General features: G+C 47.7%; 1 protein-coding gene across 1 annotated transcript; it reads left to right on the top strand.

Annotated features, from left to right (window-relative positions):
- The first annotated feature begins 5,544 nt into the window (after positions 1 to 5,544).
- OCSTAMP (osteoclast stimulatory transmembrane protein) lies at positions 5,545 to 8,893 on the top strand. Its single transcript, XM_086474912.1, has 3 exons — positions 5,545 to 5,588; positions 6,461 to 7,505; positions 8,552 to 8,893. The coding sequence occupies exons 1-3, from the start codon at positions 5,545 to 5,547 to the stop codon at positions 8,891 to 8,893; spliced, it is 1,431 nt and encodes a 476-aa protein (XP_086331038.1).
- Positions 8,894 to 15,865: the final 6,972 nt, after the last annotated feature.

Raw genomic sequence — 15,865 nt, 5'->3', positions numbered from 1 at the left:
CTGTTTTTTTTTTTTTTTTTAATTTTCTGTAAGAATCTAAAATATTTAATTTAAAAGATTAGTTATTGAAATAGATGGATTGAATGATAAAGGATCTGATCTTGGTTTACGGAAGCTGAGTGACTGAATCTCTGTGCTGGGACAGATTTCTCTGACAATATAAACTGGTGGAGCTGGCAACGCAGACTGGCCCAGGACAGGGATCCCCCCTGCTCCTGTGCTGCTGATAAACCCCGGGGCCAGGTGGGAGAGCTGGCAGGGCAATGCTCACCAGCCACAGCTACTGCTGCGGGGGATTACCCTAGAGTCGCATGGTAGGTGGGGACTTGTAGGGGTTGAACCGAAATTGCCAAAACCAATTGAATGTGGAACTTGGATCAGTCAAGTTAAAAAAAAGTCCTTAACTTTTAATAAAACCCTTAATGATTGTGGAAAACTTACAATAAAGCACATTTGCTAGCACATCACATCGTCCTGTTTGCTCTGTAGATTGAGGGGAGAAAAGCAAAGCCCGTGCTTCCTCTCCCCTAGCTTCACCCCTCGATTTGGGCAGTGGTTCCTCAGGAGGAGCAGGAGGCCAGTGAGGTCTCCTTCCCAGTCTGAGCCAAAATGGAGCCCTGTTAAGCAGCGGAGCAATGAAACTGGGAAGATGTGCAGCCCCAGCAGCTGCTTTTGCTGGGGGTACCCCGTATCACTGTCCTGCTTCCCCGGGGCAGCTCCATGCCGGCTGTGCAGTGGGTTTGGGCACCATCATTCTGCAGGGATACGCTTCGTCATACCTCAGCGAAGAGGGGCTGAATGGGGAAGGGAAAATTGCTCCCTGCAGGTCCCTTTTCCAGCCGACTGTCCCACCAGCAGCACGGCATCACTGTCCCGGGGCCAGGGAACGGGCTGTGCCCTGTGTGGCCAGGCACTGCAGGACAGAGCCCTGCTGTACCACTCCCCTACTGCGGCCGGAGCTGCTGCTGCTGCTGGGTTGGTCGCTGGAACAGGGCTGCCTCTGTCCCTGCAGCCTGGAGGACAGGCAGCGAGGGTCTTGGATCGTCTGGTTTTGAGGCTCAAAGGGTAACATCCAGTCCAGCTCTGTTGCAGATGTAGGGGTCACTGGTTTACTTACGGTCTCAGCTCTGGCTTGGTGCATTCTGGTCGAATCCAGGAGGATGGTTTTACTTGGGCATGAAAACAGATCTGGGACCACAATGTTTGTGTGGAAGTCTCCAAAAATCACTCCCAGCATCGTGGCATGTCTGTGGCACTGTCTGTCCAGAGATCAGAAGGTATTTCACAAATGCAACCAGGGAAGGTTTATTATGTCTGTGTTGATATGGGAAACAGGCAGAGAGGGGACCAGTGACTTACCCAAGGTCACACAACAGGGCCTTGGCAGATCTAGGAAAGGTGTGAGGAGCACCTGCATCCTAAACCTCTAGAGCTGGCAGAAGCCAGGTTTTTGACTATCAGCAGCTTCTGCATTTCCCAGGGCTCCCCACAGGGTCTGGTTTAAGGCGTGTGGATGACAGCAGTACCTAATTCTGCTTTTTTCATATCCAGGCATCTGTGAGAGCAGGTCCAGTCTGGCATGCTTGATTTTTAAATATTTTTTTAAACAGAGATTTTAAGATTTAGTATTTCTGGGGTTCAAGGGTGAACTAGCCTGTGTGAATAATTTCTAATTCCATTTCCCGCTGCTAGTACTAAGATTTGCCAAAAGCAGCTTTTCACGGTAATTCAACCCCATTATTCTTGAAGGGTCAGCGATGGGAGTAGAGATATGAAAATTCCCAGGAAAGGGCATTTGAAGTGGTGTACTAACCTTCTGTAACTTTGACTGTGTTGTTTTAAAGGAACTTTGCCTGCCTGTGCACTGTTTCTCTAGGAACGTCAAAATCCAACAACCATCACAAAAGCCATTCACATTAGCAGCCTGCTTGTGAATTTTAATTAACAGGAAATGCCACTTGCGCATGGAAATTCAACATCCAGAATATCTCTGCTTTACTCCTTTGATGTTCCCCGTCCAATCCCGGACCAACATCCACATGTTCTCCTGAGACACTTGGAGGAAAATCATTCTGGTTTATTTACAGTAGGAAAACATTTTGTAGTATCTTTTATCCCAGAAGCATTCAAGTTGCTTCACAAACTGTTCACACAGAAGAGCTGCTATATGGGTCCCTACAGCAGTGAGTGGTTTGGGGCTGTGCTCAGCTGATTTGCACTTGGCAACAGTGCTGGAAATTCATGAGAGAAAGGGAAAGATTCCTGAAACAAATGAAAGCCTGGCATGGTAGGGGAGATTTAGCTATCGCAGGTTAGATAGCCTGAGTTCCCTTATCACATTTATCCCTCATCAGTCACTGAAAGGATATTGCTGGGATTTTTCTGTATTTCTATAGTAGAAACCTAAGATGACATGACCCGTCTCTGTATCACTGTAAGTTGTTCATTTGCATGTGATTTTTGACAAGCAAAGAATCACCACTAAAGGGCTAATCTTTCCCACACCCTCAATTTCTTGAATTGGCAAATAATGTGATCAACAGCTGCTGATGATATCGCCATGGAGAAATATCTTCAGCCTTAAGTCATCCTATTTTTAGCCTCCATTCACCTTCTTTACTCAGTCACTTTCTTAAGCTGTATAGTTCATGTACCCCCTTTACGTTGTACCCCCTCCCTTCATCATCACCACCGCAGGGTTACCCTGTCACTGCAGGCTGAGCTTGCTGATGTCTTGACAAGAGGCTCTTGTTCAAACTGCCCTGAGACCTGCTTTATGAGCACTGCAGTCTGCAAAGCAGAAATGGGTTGAAAATCTCTGTTCTGGTGGGTAGAAGCCCAGTCACCATCCCTAATCAGGACAAAGCCAGGCTATGCTTCCTGGCTACGATACAAATGAAACCCTCTGTTGTCTTCTCATAGTTATAGCAAGCTAGTTGCAGGCATTTGGGTTTCTTCTTCATCTCCTACTGTAGTGCTAAAACGTTTAAATCGGGGATGTTAGAAAATTTTTGAGCTTGACCTCTACAGAGGCTGGAGCTTGTCAAGAAAGCAAAGCCCCTTTATACCACCTGGGAGCCGGGCCACAAGTTCCCCAGTAAAACAGGGTGAGAAAAGGCACCTTGGAGCGTCCCGGGGGGACACAGCTCAGGCATCCCGAACACTGGCTCGCCAGCCTCCCGTTTCTCCTTCACTTCCTCAGTTTTCCTTAGAACGCTCCCATCCACAGACTATGGTTTCCGAGCTGAACCGAACACAGACCTTCAGGTAGTTTAGCAGAATGTGACCGCAAGATGTCACAGTTGCTTCACTGAGATCCACAGTCCTGCCCGTGTCCTGCTCCCCAGCCTTCACCCACGGCTATTCATGTATCTGTATAAACACACAGACTTTTAATGGATTTTTTTTTTTTTTTTGGCAAAGCAAACTTGTTCGTTGTGTCCTGGGGAAAGTTAGGTATTGACGGTTCTAGCTCATTTAGAGGTTATCAGTTCAGGGTATAAAATAGAAGATAGTGTAGATTGAGGATACTCCACCTGCAGAGATCAACTTTGAGTTGAACCAGAGGAAAATCTAGGTTTGACTTCGCATACAAAAGCTGCTTGGTGCTGCCTGGGGTTTCTGGCCAAGCATGGCTCTCCCACAGACTTCAGCTCCCATTTGCCAAATGATGCAGCAGGCTCAGGAAATACTCATCACTACGTTGTGAACTTGAGGCTTTTTTGTTCTTTATTGCTAACACTTTTTTTGTGGCCTGGAAAGCTACCTGCTTAGCCTGGATGGGGTCCCAGGGGATGATGAAATCAGTTAGCTCAGAAATACAGTGAGAAGGAAGTTTAGTCTCAGAATAGTGACTAAGGAGAACCTGATAGCTATGGGCCTTTTGGGGTGGTCGTTCATAGTCTGCAAATTGAATTTGGCACCTAGTTCATGGCCTGTGCAAGCAATTGCTATGGATGCTCCAAACAAATGGCACTTTCTTTCACGCCCGCCTGGCTGGTGCCTCTTCCCGGCTGGAGCCAGTCAGAGTTTCTCATTCAGTGTCTGTGCTCCAGGGCAGCAGGAGGAACCTTTTGCTCTACCAGCCATGTGGGAAAAAAGAAAAACTCTAACCATAAAGCAGAATTGATGAGTGAGGCAGCAAGGGCAGAAAGGACCTTGTCTGGTACCTGCAGGAAGGGCTGAGGAAGCAGGCAGAGGTTTGCTCGGCCCGCTTGCGCTCATGGTTGCTCATCCTCCAGCGACTGCCGCTGCCGTGGGGTCTGGCCGTGTCCCCTGGGGAAGGTGCTGCTCTCCCACCGCTCGCCGGAGAGCAGAGCCCTGCGTGCTCCGTCCCCAGGGGCGGCCGGGGCAGGGCTGACCTCCAGCCCTTTCCCCTCTCCTGCCCAGGGGAGCATGAGAACATCCCAGGGGCCTGGCGGTTCCCACCCGGCAGGAGGGCTCAGCTCGGCATGGGACAGCGGGTCCCCGTAAGGACTGGGCTCAGCAGTGGCTGGGTGAGCTGTGTTGCCTCTGCCCACAAGCGTAGCTTGGTGTGAAAGTGTGTGGCAAAGGGGCAGGTTTGGTGGGAGCCAGGGAAAGCTCCTTCAGCCCATGAGCTCAGTGCCAGCGGGTAGGCGGCGGTGGTACCTGTTTCTTGTGTGCCAGCTGATCAGAGGAGGGGGAATCCTCTTCTTTGGAAACATAACTGAGGAACAAACGCCATGGGCTGGTCCTTGTCTCCTGGTGTGTGGGTTTGGTGGCTGGAGCTTTGTGCCCTAGGGGGTCAGGCAAGCGGGTCGCATGGGGACCACATGTCCTGGCTCACATGTCTGGGAGCTTCCCAGCACTTTGGGAATCCTGCCTGTGGCAGGGCTATCTTTTCAATGGATTTGCTGGCTATAGGGAATTGCGGAAGTTTGAAGTGTTTTCTTTCTCTGCTAGGACTAAGATGAGCCTTTAAGCTGTTTGTATACCCTGCACATGAGCACGCAGTTTCAGCAGGGAGCAGCAGCCTGCCGGCAAAGATGAACAACTATCAGCACATGGTTTGCTGGATCCTACCATGCCCTTTATGCCATGACTGATGTCTGAAAGAGGAAAAGCTCCCCTTCTCTCTGAGAGAAGTCCCAATCTTGCTGCTTGCTGGTGGGCAGTGGGAGGAGTCAGCTGGAGTGAAACAGCTGATTTCCCCATGAGAGATGGGGTAAGGTGCCTTGTGATGCTTGTTTCATCTTCATCAGTCCATATGTCATTGACTCATTTTTTTTCAGCTATGTGTCACGAAAATAAGCCTTCTCTAAAACAACAGTAAGATCAGATGAAGCGTAAAGCCCAAGCAGTGCTGTGCATCCCGGCTCTGTCCTATGGTGGGGTTATTCCCTGGGCTTGTCCACTCACTTCAGGAATTGAGGAATCGCTGGTGTTGCTGACCTGAATTGCCTTAAAACGTCCTTTTTTATTTTTGAATCCTGGCTCTCTGGTGCCAGCTGCCTTGGTTTCCTACCCTGCAGCTCCCAGCAGCTGCATCCAGGATCCTTTCTCAGAGCAATAAGGCACTGGAGCATGGAGAATTTTCGAGCAAGACTGGTGCTCCTCTCTGCTGCTGGGTATGTAGTGTCTGCTTTAATCCCTCACCTTCTTTCTGTCTTGATAGCTATTGAATGGTCATTTTTCACTGAAAAAACTTTGCTGGTCAAAAGTCTCCCTCAGAGGATAACTGAGGCTGCTGTAAGGTGGTGGGAGACAGGGATGGCCTGGCTGGGTTTAATCCTGGGGAGAAGCTCTTTCTCCCCACCAGGTTTTCTGGTCTCTGGAGAGTCACTCCAGATGTGAGGCCTGAGAAAAAATCTTCCTTCCCAAATGTTTGTTTTCATTAGACATTTAAATAGCTTTATGGGACATTTCATCCTATCTGCAGTGGCCAAATTCTTATCCTTGGAGATTTCCTCTGGCACTGGAGCTTCAGTGTGAAACTGTTTTCTCTGATCAGTTCTGTATTTGTCAGTTTTAAACCTGCAGATTTTTGTTTGGTCTCCTCTTAAGAGACAGGGAGATCAGAAATTCCCACTCAACTGCCTCTTATCTATTGAACACCTTGTAATTACAGAGCTGGTCTAACAACTTCCACAGCAGCACAGAGCCTCCTCTTTCTCCAGCATCCTCTAAACAATCACTGCCAGTGAGCTGACCCCTCTGAATGACTTTATTATGATTTTTATAGAATAATACAATGCTTTCCTGTGCTTGCATTAGAGGAGGAGCAGTCACATTGTACTTGGTATTTGATCTTTCAAGAAATGCTTTGAACTTCCCTGTCCTCCATGCTTCCAGGGAAGATCTCAGTCCCAGCTACTCAGGTTAGCAGAGAAGTAGAGAAGAGTGAGACAGGAGGCACTCAGAGAAGGACATTGTAAAGGCCCACAAGTGATTATCTCGAAAACTTCCTCTGCTAACACCCAGGTATTTGTTCTTTTTACAGGGTGAGAGCCCGTGTCTACTGTGAAGACTTTCTGTTCCCAAAGGTGTGCAGGACTGCAGCAGACCTATGGTCAGTTTACTCCAAGCCTGTCCCAGCAAATGGCAGAGAGCTGTGGACCTTGTTTCTGCAGTGTTCCTGCATTACAGCAGTGATAGGAGGCCTCTTTTACAACTGGATGTTTGCTTCCCTGGAGTACTCCTGGCATCTCTCCATTGCAATGGCCGTCTCCTTCAGTCTGCTCCTTCTCCTCACCCTTTTCTTAGTGCATCCTGCCCGTTGTGTCTTCAGTATCATCATGCCTACGTTAGGTACCAAACAAGGCCGGAAGCTTCTCTTGTCAACCTGCATCATGATAGCAGTGGTTAACATAACACCCAACATCATAAGCAACATTAAAACCATACTGCAGGTTATTAAGTGTATCTGCAAAAATTCCTCTGAGAGTCTTTTGAACTCAACTGCTCTGCTAGAGACAGCTTCCTGGGAGTTTGGGGATGCAATCCAAGAAACTGGTCATGCCATTAATATTCATAGGCCTATGAATGGACACTTTCAGTTTTCATTGCTTAAGAACAGCTCCTTCATTTACCAACAAATGTGTCTCACTGGTGAGAAAATTGGGAGGGACTTTTTGGCTGTTGAGGTGCTGGTCAAAGACTCTGTACGAGTAGGCAACAAGCTGGTTGCTGGCTTCTCCATGCTCTATCTCTGTTTCGAGTCTGCCTGGTATTTGAAAAATTATCTCACCAATGTCCGCTTTGACAATTTTTACATCACTAAGAAGCTAGAGTGTTTAGCTGTGGACAGAAAAGCAGCTTATCTGCTGGTGGGCTCATCCAAAAACCTCATTCGACCAACAGGCTTGAAGTTGTCCCGGGAAGAAGTGATGCTGTGCCTCGTGCAAGCCATGCTCCTCACTGTGGCCCTGATGCTGATGCTGGTGGTCATGGCGATGGACCACTTTGCATTCCGAGTGGCAGACACTGCGGTGAGAAAGGCGGCTCTGTTCTCCGTGGTGCCTGTTGCTCTCAGCATCAAATACAGTGTAAGTGCTGGGGTCCCCTCTCCTTCACTGCGCGGGGACCCTGCTGTGTGTCACATCACAGGAGGCGGTGGTGGGGATTGCAGCCTTTGTAGCTTTATTTATGTGGTCTGTACTTCCCTCCCCAGCAGCCAGCTGGACAAGCTACGTAGCTGGCTTGGCAGGGAGGAGGTTGAGGCACAGCGTCCGTTGCTCCTTCCAGTGCATGAAATCGCAGAGTATATCTGCTCCAAATTACAGCCCCTTGGGCATGAGGAGGGGAGCAAATAGTGCCTGATGCTGCAAAGACGCTGTTAGCACAGGGCAGTCAGATGTCCCCGTGTCTTCAGGTCCCTTCCCCAGGCAGGGCTGAGGAATGCACGTCCCTGCAGCACCGTCCCCCCAGCCGCAGTGTGGGTGCAAGCACAAAAGGAAGAGGGAAGCAGATGAATGCACGTCTTGGCTGTTGGGATGTCTCCTCGTCTTATTGCACTGGCTGTTCTTTAAGGAGAAAGCCCTGCTCACTGGTTTTGTTGTCACCCTGTGCCATCCTTTTCACAAACTGCCTGTTTCTATCTGCTTGTATATGCTTTATCTGGACTAGTTCTAGTTTCATTTAGTTTTTTATCTTTCCTCTTCTACCATGCAGCCTGCCTCCCTCCCCAGCCCCGGGGCTCCTTAGCACAGATACCTGCTTATGATGACTTTATGGTAAAATAATCAGGGCTTAGAAAAAACCTCTAATATTCAAATATGCAGCCACTAATATTGCTGTCTGGATTATGTCTTTCATTGTAAATCTCACACAGCAAATACCTGTTATGATCTCTGTAACAGCAGATAGAGATGACAGATAGGACTGGGTCTCACCATGCCAAGTACTCAGTGCCTACACATCATGCTGTTATTCTTGCTCAGCCTGAATTGTATATGCACTTCAATGTCCTTCTCTTAATGCACCCAAACAAGCTGTAATGGTGATTACACATCCCCAGGCTGATATTTTTGTAGTAACCACTTGATTTTGGTTTCTTCATACCCTGTTTAACTTTTAACTCTCTTTATTTCAGGCTAAAATAGAGATCCTGTCCTTTCTTTGGAAATTTTTACCACTTCCTTCCAAAGAATTACCACATCAGTACTTTGAAAGAACCTACCAGCATAATCTGACCTTCAGCTCTGCCCACTGCAGGATCAGCCCCCCAACACCTCCCAACCCCTCTCTGCTGCTTGTCACGGGGCTGCTTTTCTGCATCCTCTACGCCACCATATTCCTGGAAACGTATGCACACCGCCTGTGCAGAAAGATCGCCGGCTCCTTCTTCAAGAGCTGGGAGGAGAAGCGAGCACTTTACCTCTACAAGAAGCTGTCCAGGAAGCACAATGAGGAGCTAAATCGTGTGAGAAACTAAGGGTACTTTTGGAAATACAAGGAATGCCTGAGACCTGTGGCAGTGTCTGGACACAGGCTTCTGCAGTGAAATCATCTAATTTTCCGGAGTTAGAGAAGTGTTTGGAGTCTGGGGAAAAATATTTGGGGAAAAAAAAAAAGGTGAAATGTTGCATTTTGTATTAATTTGAGAAAAATGGGCTAAATTTACTTTTTTTTTTTTTTTTTTTTTTACTTAGAAAGTCTGGAGTTAGCTGTTCCCAGAATGGTGGGAGATAGCTCATATGACTTGGAGGATATCTGCACCATTAGGCAAGGCTAACTGGGAAATATGTGGGAGTCAGGGTAGGGGAAGAGCTCATTCGCCTCCACCACCATATCCATGCTGGAAGAAGTACATGCTTCCTTTTTTCTCAAGTTATCCCTTCAGGCAGCAAGAAAGGAAACTCATTTGACTTGATTAATTTAATTTTCAGGGAGTTTTTCTTTCAGGTTTCACTCAAGAAACCTGGGTAGACTGCATAAATATTTGCCTTTAGAAAACAGTTTATTCACCTAAAAAAGTGTCATTTCATCCCACTGAAATAAGTTCAAGACCAGTATGACCATGAGATGCACATCCTGAGCATGGGTGGTGGTGCAAATCAGCACATGAGGACTTTATGAAATCACTTCACAATGGCTCTTCAAAATAAGTTATAAATAAAATAGCTGAAGTACCTCTGAAGAGGATGAAACCAACCAATGAAGGCCAATTTGGGTGTTGGTTTCTTTTTCTGAGTAACAAGTGATAGGACAAGAGGAAATGGCCTCATGTTGCACCAGGGGAGGTTTAGATTGGGCATTAGGAAAAACTTCTTCACCCAAAGGGTTGTCAAGCACTGGGACAGGCTGCCCGGGGAAGTGGCGGAGTCACCACCCCTGGAGGTATTTAAGGGACTGTCAATGTGGTGCTTTGGGACATGGGTTAGTGGGGGACTTGGCAGTGCTGGGTTAACGGTTGGAGTTGATGGTCTTAAAAGTCTCCCAACCTAAGTGATTCTGTGATTCTATGATTCTGATTTAGGCCAACATCCTGGAGGACTTAAAAAGTGGTAGACAGAAACTTGACATTTGAGTCAGTGCTCTGCAGGGAACAAGGAAGCAGCAGGACTTGGAAGGCTGGATTTGCCTGAACCAAGAGCTGTTTTTACATATTGGGTTGTTTCAAACTCAGAAACTATGGTATTGCATCCAAGATGCAAAAATCCATCACTGGGGCAGTATATAAAACATGTTATTTTTGAAAGAGAGGCAGATCAGACACCTCTGTAAGGGCAAGAGCCAGGGGGGCGGGGAAGAGAAATTAGTGCCAGGTTAAAAACAAAGCAACTTCACAGCTTCATTTCTTCAAAGTATCTCTATTATTTTCCTCAATTCTTCCATTAGAGTCTTCATTAAGGTAGTTATTTGACATAATGCAGCTCAATGAGATTGAATTACAGAAGTGAAGTGGCAGCTGCAGCTAGATGTACTGAATTCTCTCAGCTTCCGAGGTGCTTGAAAAAAAGTAGGTCTGGATTAGGGGTTTTTTGAGCATCTAACTATCAGAACCCTGGTGCATTCATCCCCACAAGTTTCTTAGTTCCCTGCTGTTCTCATGATTAATTGAAGCACCTTTCTGCCTCTACAGCAACTAGGGGGCTTTGTCACTAGGTTTCTGTGGAAAATGCCCTGTGCTGTTCCGTTTGGGGAAAGGAAAAAGATTTCCACGTGCCCACTGAGTAGCCAGAATTATCTGGATCCAGGGGTTAAACCAGCTGGGAGCAGAACAGAGAAGCTCCTTCAGCCAGCAAACCATCCCAGCAGCATGTTGCCTTCCAACAAGCACATCTTTAAAAAGAGTTTTTCCTTGGGAAGACATATTTTTTTGGCAAGAGATGCGCATTGATCTTTAAGAAATATTTTTTTTTTATGGCCAGCAGCATTTGGGGAACCTCCCTGAGCAACATCCAGTTCCTCTCCCTGCCTTCTGCAGGAGGTCTTCAGAGGAGACTGGGGGATGGGGAGAGGAGGCTGAAAGGGTCAAGTGCTGGGGACAAGCATGGTGATAGGCTTTGTTTTAGAGATGGGCCCTCCAGGTTCAGATGGGGGTTCAGAGTGGATGAACTGCAGAGATGGACTAAGTACCACCCTGAGTGTCCCATTACTTCCTTCAGACAGGGGCTGCCCAGCTCCCAGCCAGGGCAGCTGAGCAGCATGTGAGGCAGCTCCTGAAACACCCCTTTTCAGCCTCAAAAATCATATTTATTAGAAAAACTGACCCCAGTCCAGAGCAGTTCTCCTTGTCTTCTCTAGAGTTTCCTTCAGCTCCCACTAAATTTTAAACACTAAAGACTAATCCTGGGAACTTTACACTTCTAGACTGTAAAATTCAGCATCAGACAAGCCTTGATTAGTGTAATTACATCTGCTTGAAAGGATAATAATCAGTGCGAGGTACTGCCACTCTGCCTCTGCCCCCAGAGTCGCAGCTATCATAAACCCTTCATGAGGCAGAGATGTGCTCCCACTTCCATTTTGCAGAAAAGACTAAGGACAAGATTTTGTAAAGTTCCTTCATGGGTATAACACCAGTTTCAGCCAGTTCATTGACAGGAAACCATGGGCAGCAGAGCCCTTGTTGCCTGCCTGCATGTAGGGGTCAGTTCTCCTGTCCTCGTTTGGACATCTGCCCTAGGATGCAATGGATTGTGCCCCAGGTGTCATCCTTCCTGGCCTCGTGACCCTCACACAGGGCTTTTAGCTTTAATAGCCATGTAGACATCAGCAAGGGAAGAATTTGAGTTTGGAAGGTGAACACAGTGCAAAGTGAGGAGATGAGAATTCGGTGATAGACAGAAAAATGGCTTTTGTTGTGCTGATGCTGAGATTTGTTACTTAGAAAGGAGGGTAATAAACATTGTGAAGTGTTACACTGTGCCATGAAGTGTCATCTTGCTAGTGTCAGAAGGGGTTTTTTAAATGTAGGAAGGAAAAAGTCACTTTGATATGCATTATGGTTATTTTAGAGGTAAAGTTGTACTGATGTTAAAACGTGTGCATGTTGAAGGCTGAAATACTTGAATATCACGGAGAAATCAATGCCCATGAAAAAGTGTAACACAAGAGCTGTCACTTGAGTTGATATCATCAAATATAGACATGTGTCATAGGTAGCTAAGTGATGAATCTGTTCTGAGGAGAAGGGGGATGTTGAAAGCTGGCTCTTTGCCATTACATCACTTAACCTGGAGCCCAGATTTTCGTGTGAGAAACTAAACCCAGGGAACTGTGGCAAACATGACGCTGGAGTGGGAGACTCTGGAAAGAAAAGCTCTGCGTGGTTTCCAGCCTGAGGGACCAGTGAGTAGAGTCAGGGGGAAACCGCAGGTATGGAGTTAAACCTGAACAAGCGCGTAGCAGAGGTGAGCCCTGGGGCAGCCTGCATGGGGTGAGCAGAGGGGACCTGCCAGCATGGCTGGAAGGAGCTTACTCCCTGCAGTAACTTGCTTTTTCACCTCCCTGGGGGTTGTCAACAGGACCTCAGGAACAGAAATGGGATGGGAGGCCCTGAGGACTGGAAGATGCTCTGACAGTCCCTGCTTCAGCAGGAACAGCTTGTGCAGCACATCAGCCACATCGTCCCTGGTGCCAAATTGGGCTGCGATGCTTTCCCTGGGCAGGGGGACTGGTGGGAGGTAGAACTGCTGGAAATTGCTTTGCTTTCCTGAGAGGTGTTGTTCCTCAGCAAGATAAAGGCGTGACAAAATAGGAAATGTTACCCATTATTGGGTAACATATTATGTGCTCGAGAGGTAAGCTGCCTCGCCAGGGTTTGCTTAGTGGTGCCACAGAGAAATACTGAACAGATTTAACCAGCAGGTAAAGTTAATTTATTCACATATTTTTATTAAGTAGGACTAATTTGCAAGCCTTGTTATTTGCTATGGGTTTTTCATCCCTCAGAGACCCTCCACAGTCCCAGCCTCACTTCTGCTCATTGTGGCTCTTGTTGCCTTCATTTTGACTCAGCACCACCCTCCCGTCTCGCAGGCAGGAGGAAGCGGGGAGTGAGGCTTTGCTTCCACCCACCAACCCCCAGCGCTGTGCCCGGGGCCCCAGTGCAGGTCCTGCATGTCCACCTCCTCCACGGGGAAGCGCCTGCTGGGTGATGCTGCTCCTACACTAGCACAGCAGCTTATTTACTGTCTCTAACTGCTTTCTGCAGGGGAGGATTTCATCACATCTAGCTTCTAGGTTTGGAAACCCATGAAGTTGAAAGTTCAGGATTAGACCTTTGTGTGCAATGAGGCAGAGACAGGGCCGGGGTGCTCGGGGGGGACTAGGGAACGTTTGGCTGTGGGTGCCAAACCTCTTTGCTATTGCTCATTAGTGCCCATGCCAGCTCACATCTTTGCTGATGTCAGCCTTGACCCTGCTGTCATGGCTTGTCATTGTAACTCCAATCTCCTTCAGCTGCCACCAGTGGAAATGTTACCATTGGTTTTGGGGGAGCCGTAGCAGCCCGCTGGATCTGCAGTTGCCCTTCCCTGTTGCTTGCTCTCTCAGAGCTGGGTGCTGCAGTAACCTATCGAGGATGTGGGAATGGAGGGATTTCTGGAGGGCTGGGAGAGAGGGAGGACTTGCAACTGCAACTGGCAGCTCTCCTGGAGCTCCCGTTGGAGTGGGGCTCATCGCTGGGGCTCATCGCTGGGGCCGAAATCCTTTATTTTGGCCTTGGCACGGTGGTGACCCTGTCCGGAGTCTTTTCCCCCACCAGGTTGCCCTGAGGCTGTTTTCCCCAGGAGTTACCACCACGTGCAGCTCACAGAGCTGGGCAGGGCACACAGGAGTGGATCAGTCAGGGCTGTTTGCCTGTTTTCCTCCTTGCACTTGTTGAGGTTTGAGGCTTCTTAATTACCTAAAGAGTTAATTACAGGAGAGAAAGGCCCATAGACTACTCTTTCCTCCACCAGTGCAATAAGCCCAGGGGACAGGAAGACCCTCACACATGGGACAGGATCTGCCCTGAAGCCCCTGATTCCCTTGGGGTTTTGTGGTGTATTTTTGTGGTTTTTTCGTAGATAAAATGTATGCGAAGTTCCTGCTTATGGCTGGCTGGCAGGCAAGAATAGCCTTAATATAGTGAGGAGCAAGTGTAAACTATTCAGCTAAGACAGTGCTCTGGGAAAGATCTCATCCATAGCCACAATCTGCATCTACCAGAGCAGACAGCCAAACAAACAAAACCCACTCTCCAGAAGTATTTCCTGATTTTAAAGCAAATTCCATTTTTATTGCATTTATCTTATCTATAGTATTTGCACTGTAATTGCAAAGAAGCAGCAAAAATGGCATGCACCAAACTTTAGAAATGGAAATATTAACAAACATAAATAAAAGCAAATAGAAGCTATTTCATAGCATTGCACATGCTCTGCCCTGGGTGTGTGCCCTTGCTCGCAGTGCCATGCAGTGTTCCCAAGGAGGCATCTGTGAACACATGGAGCACCCCTCCCTGTGGGACGCCTCCTCCCAGGGTGTGAGGTGCTGGTGGTTTGTAACACAGTCAAAAGTGTCAAATGAAACACGACTTCCATGGCAGAAAGCAAAAAAATGCTTATGTCAGATATTCTAGAAGGGGAGATCTTCTCTTTCTTTGATTTGACCACTGAAATCCCTTGCTTTGCAGAACCTGATGCTGTGGTTGGCCACAAGATTTGCTCTCCGTGTCATCAGAGCTGCTCATTGCAGTAAGGCTGGTGGCACAGGGCCAGCTGGCACTGCGCTCCCGCAGGGTGCTGCCAGCAGCTCTGGTGCCCAGCAGGAGACAGTCCTGAATGGTTCGTCCTTTCTGCAGCTTCCATAGGAACAGTGAGTCAGTAACGATGATCTCTGCATCTCTGATTACCCCTGAGTTGGGGAAGCTCAAAATTTCATCAATGTCATCATGTCCTGCCCAGGCAGGGAACAACTGAGTGAGTTAGCATTTATTTAAGAGAGCACTTTGTGCTTGAGAAGGCCCATCTGAAGGCAGCTCCACCATGCCAAGCACTGCATGGCCACTCAGCAAGGGCAGCTCTGGCCCAAGGCATTTACCTGTTAGACAAGGGTGAGAGAGATGAGGAAGTTCCTCAAAGCATTAAAAGAGAGTTGGAGCCTCTTTCAGATGGGGTTTTCCCTGCCTTTCCTGCAAGGACAGCCTACTCCAGGGCCTTGGCTGGGCTGTGAGACGCTGGTGCCAAAACAAGAGGTAAGGAAAAGAGAGAAGATTATATTTAAAGGTAAGAGGTGATAAAGAAACTGCTATCTAAGTGCAAAGGTTGCCAGAGGCAGATTTGAAGTAGCAAAGAAATGTCAGCACCACATTATCCTGAACTGATGCCCAGTACTGGTGAAAAGTGACGGTTTCCTGACTTGGGACTGAAAGTACAAGTTCATAAACCCCCAGGACCGCTGCACTCCTGTGGTGTCTGGCACCTGCACTTGTTTGGCAGATGCAATCCAGGACTATCAGGACCAGTAGCTGATGACCAGACGTACCATCCCTCCTAAAATGATACCTGATAATTGTCTTGAAACAACTGCCAGGAGATGTGATGTGGGAGCTGGCACCACATCTGGTTCTTGTTCTTTTGAGCAAATTGTCTTAGAGACCAACATTTTTTTCCAAGGAGGAACCAAAATGTGTCAAAATGAGTTGGAGATATGAGACTGCTGCAGAGAGAAGGGGAAAGATTTGCAATTCGTAAGGAGTTTCCCTAGTCCTGGCTCTTTTGAATGCAGATTGTGTCAGGGTTTCATCCTGAACTCAATGCCTCACATTTTGCAACAGAAAATTTCCAAACTAGTTGTAACAGGCCTTCAGCCTGCAAGAAAAGGAGCGGAAATGAGGGAGAAGTTACGCTGGTTATCACAGAAGGCTGCTAAAAGCCAGGATGCTGATACAGAAGCCCATCCTCCAGGCACTTTT

Source organism: Leptosomus discolor, chromosome 17, assembly GCF_034619465.1.
Source record: "Leptosomus discolor isolate bLepDis1 chromosome 17, bLepDis1.hap2, whole genome shotgun sequence".
Taxonomy (NCBI): Eukaryota; Metazoa; Chordata; class Aves; order Leptosomiformes; family Leptosomidae; genus Leptosomus; species Leptosomus discolor.
This window is presented reverse-complemented; position numbering and strand designations above follow the sequence as displayed.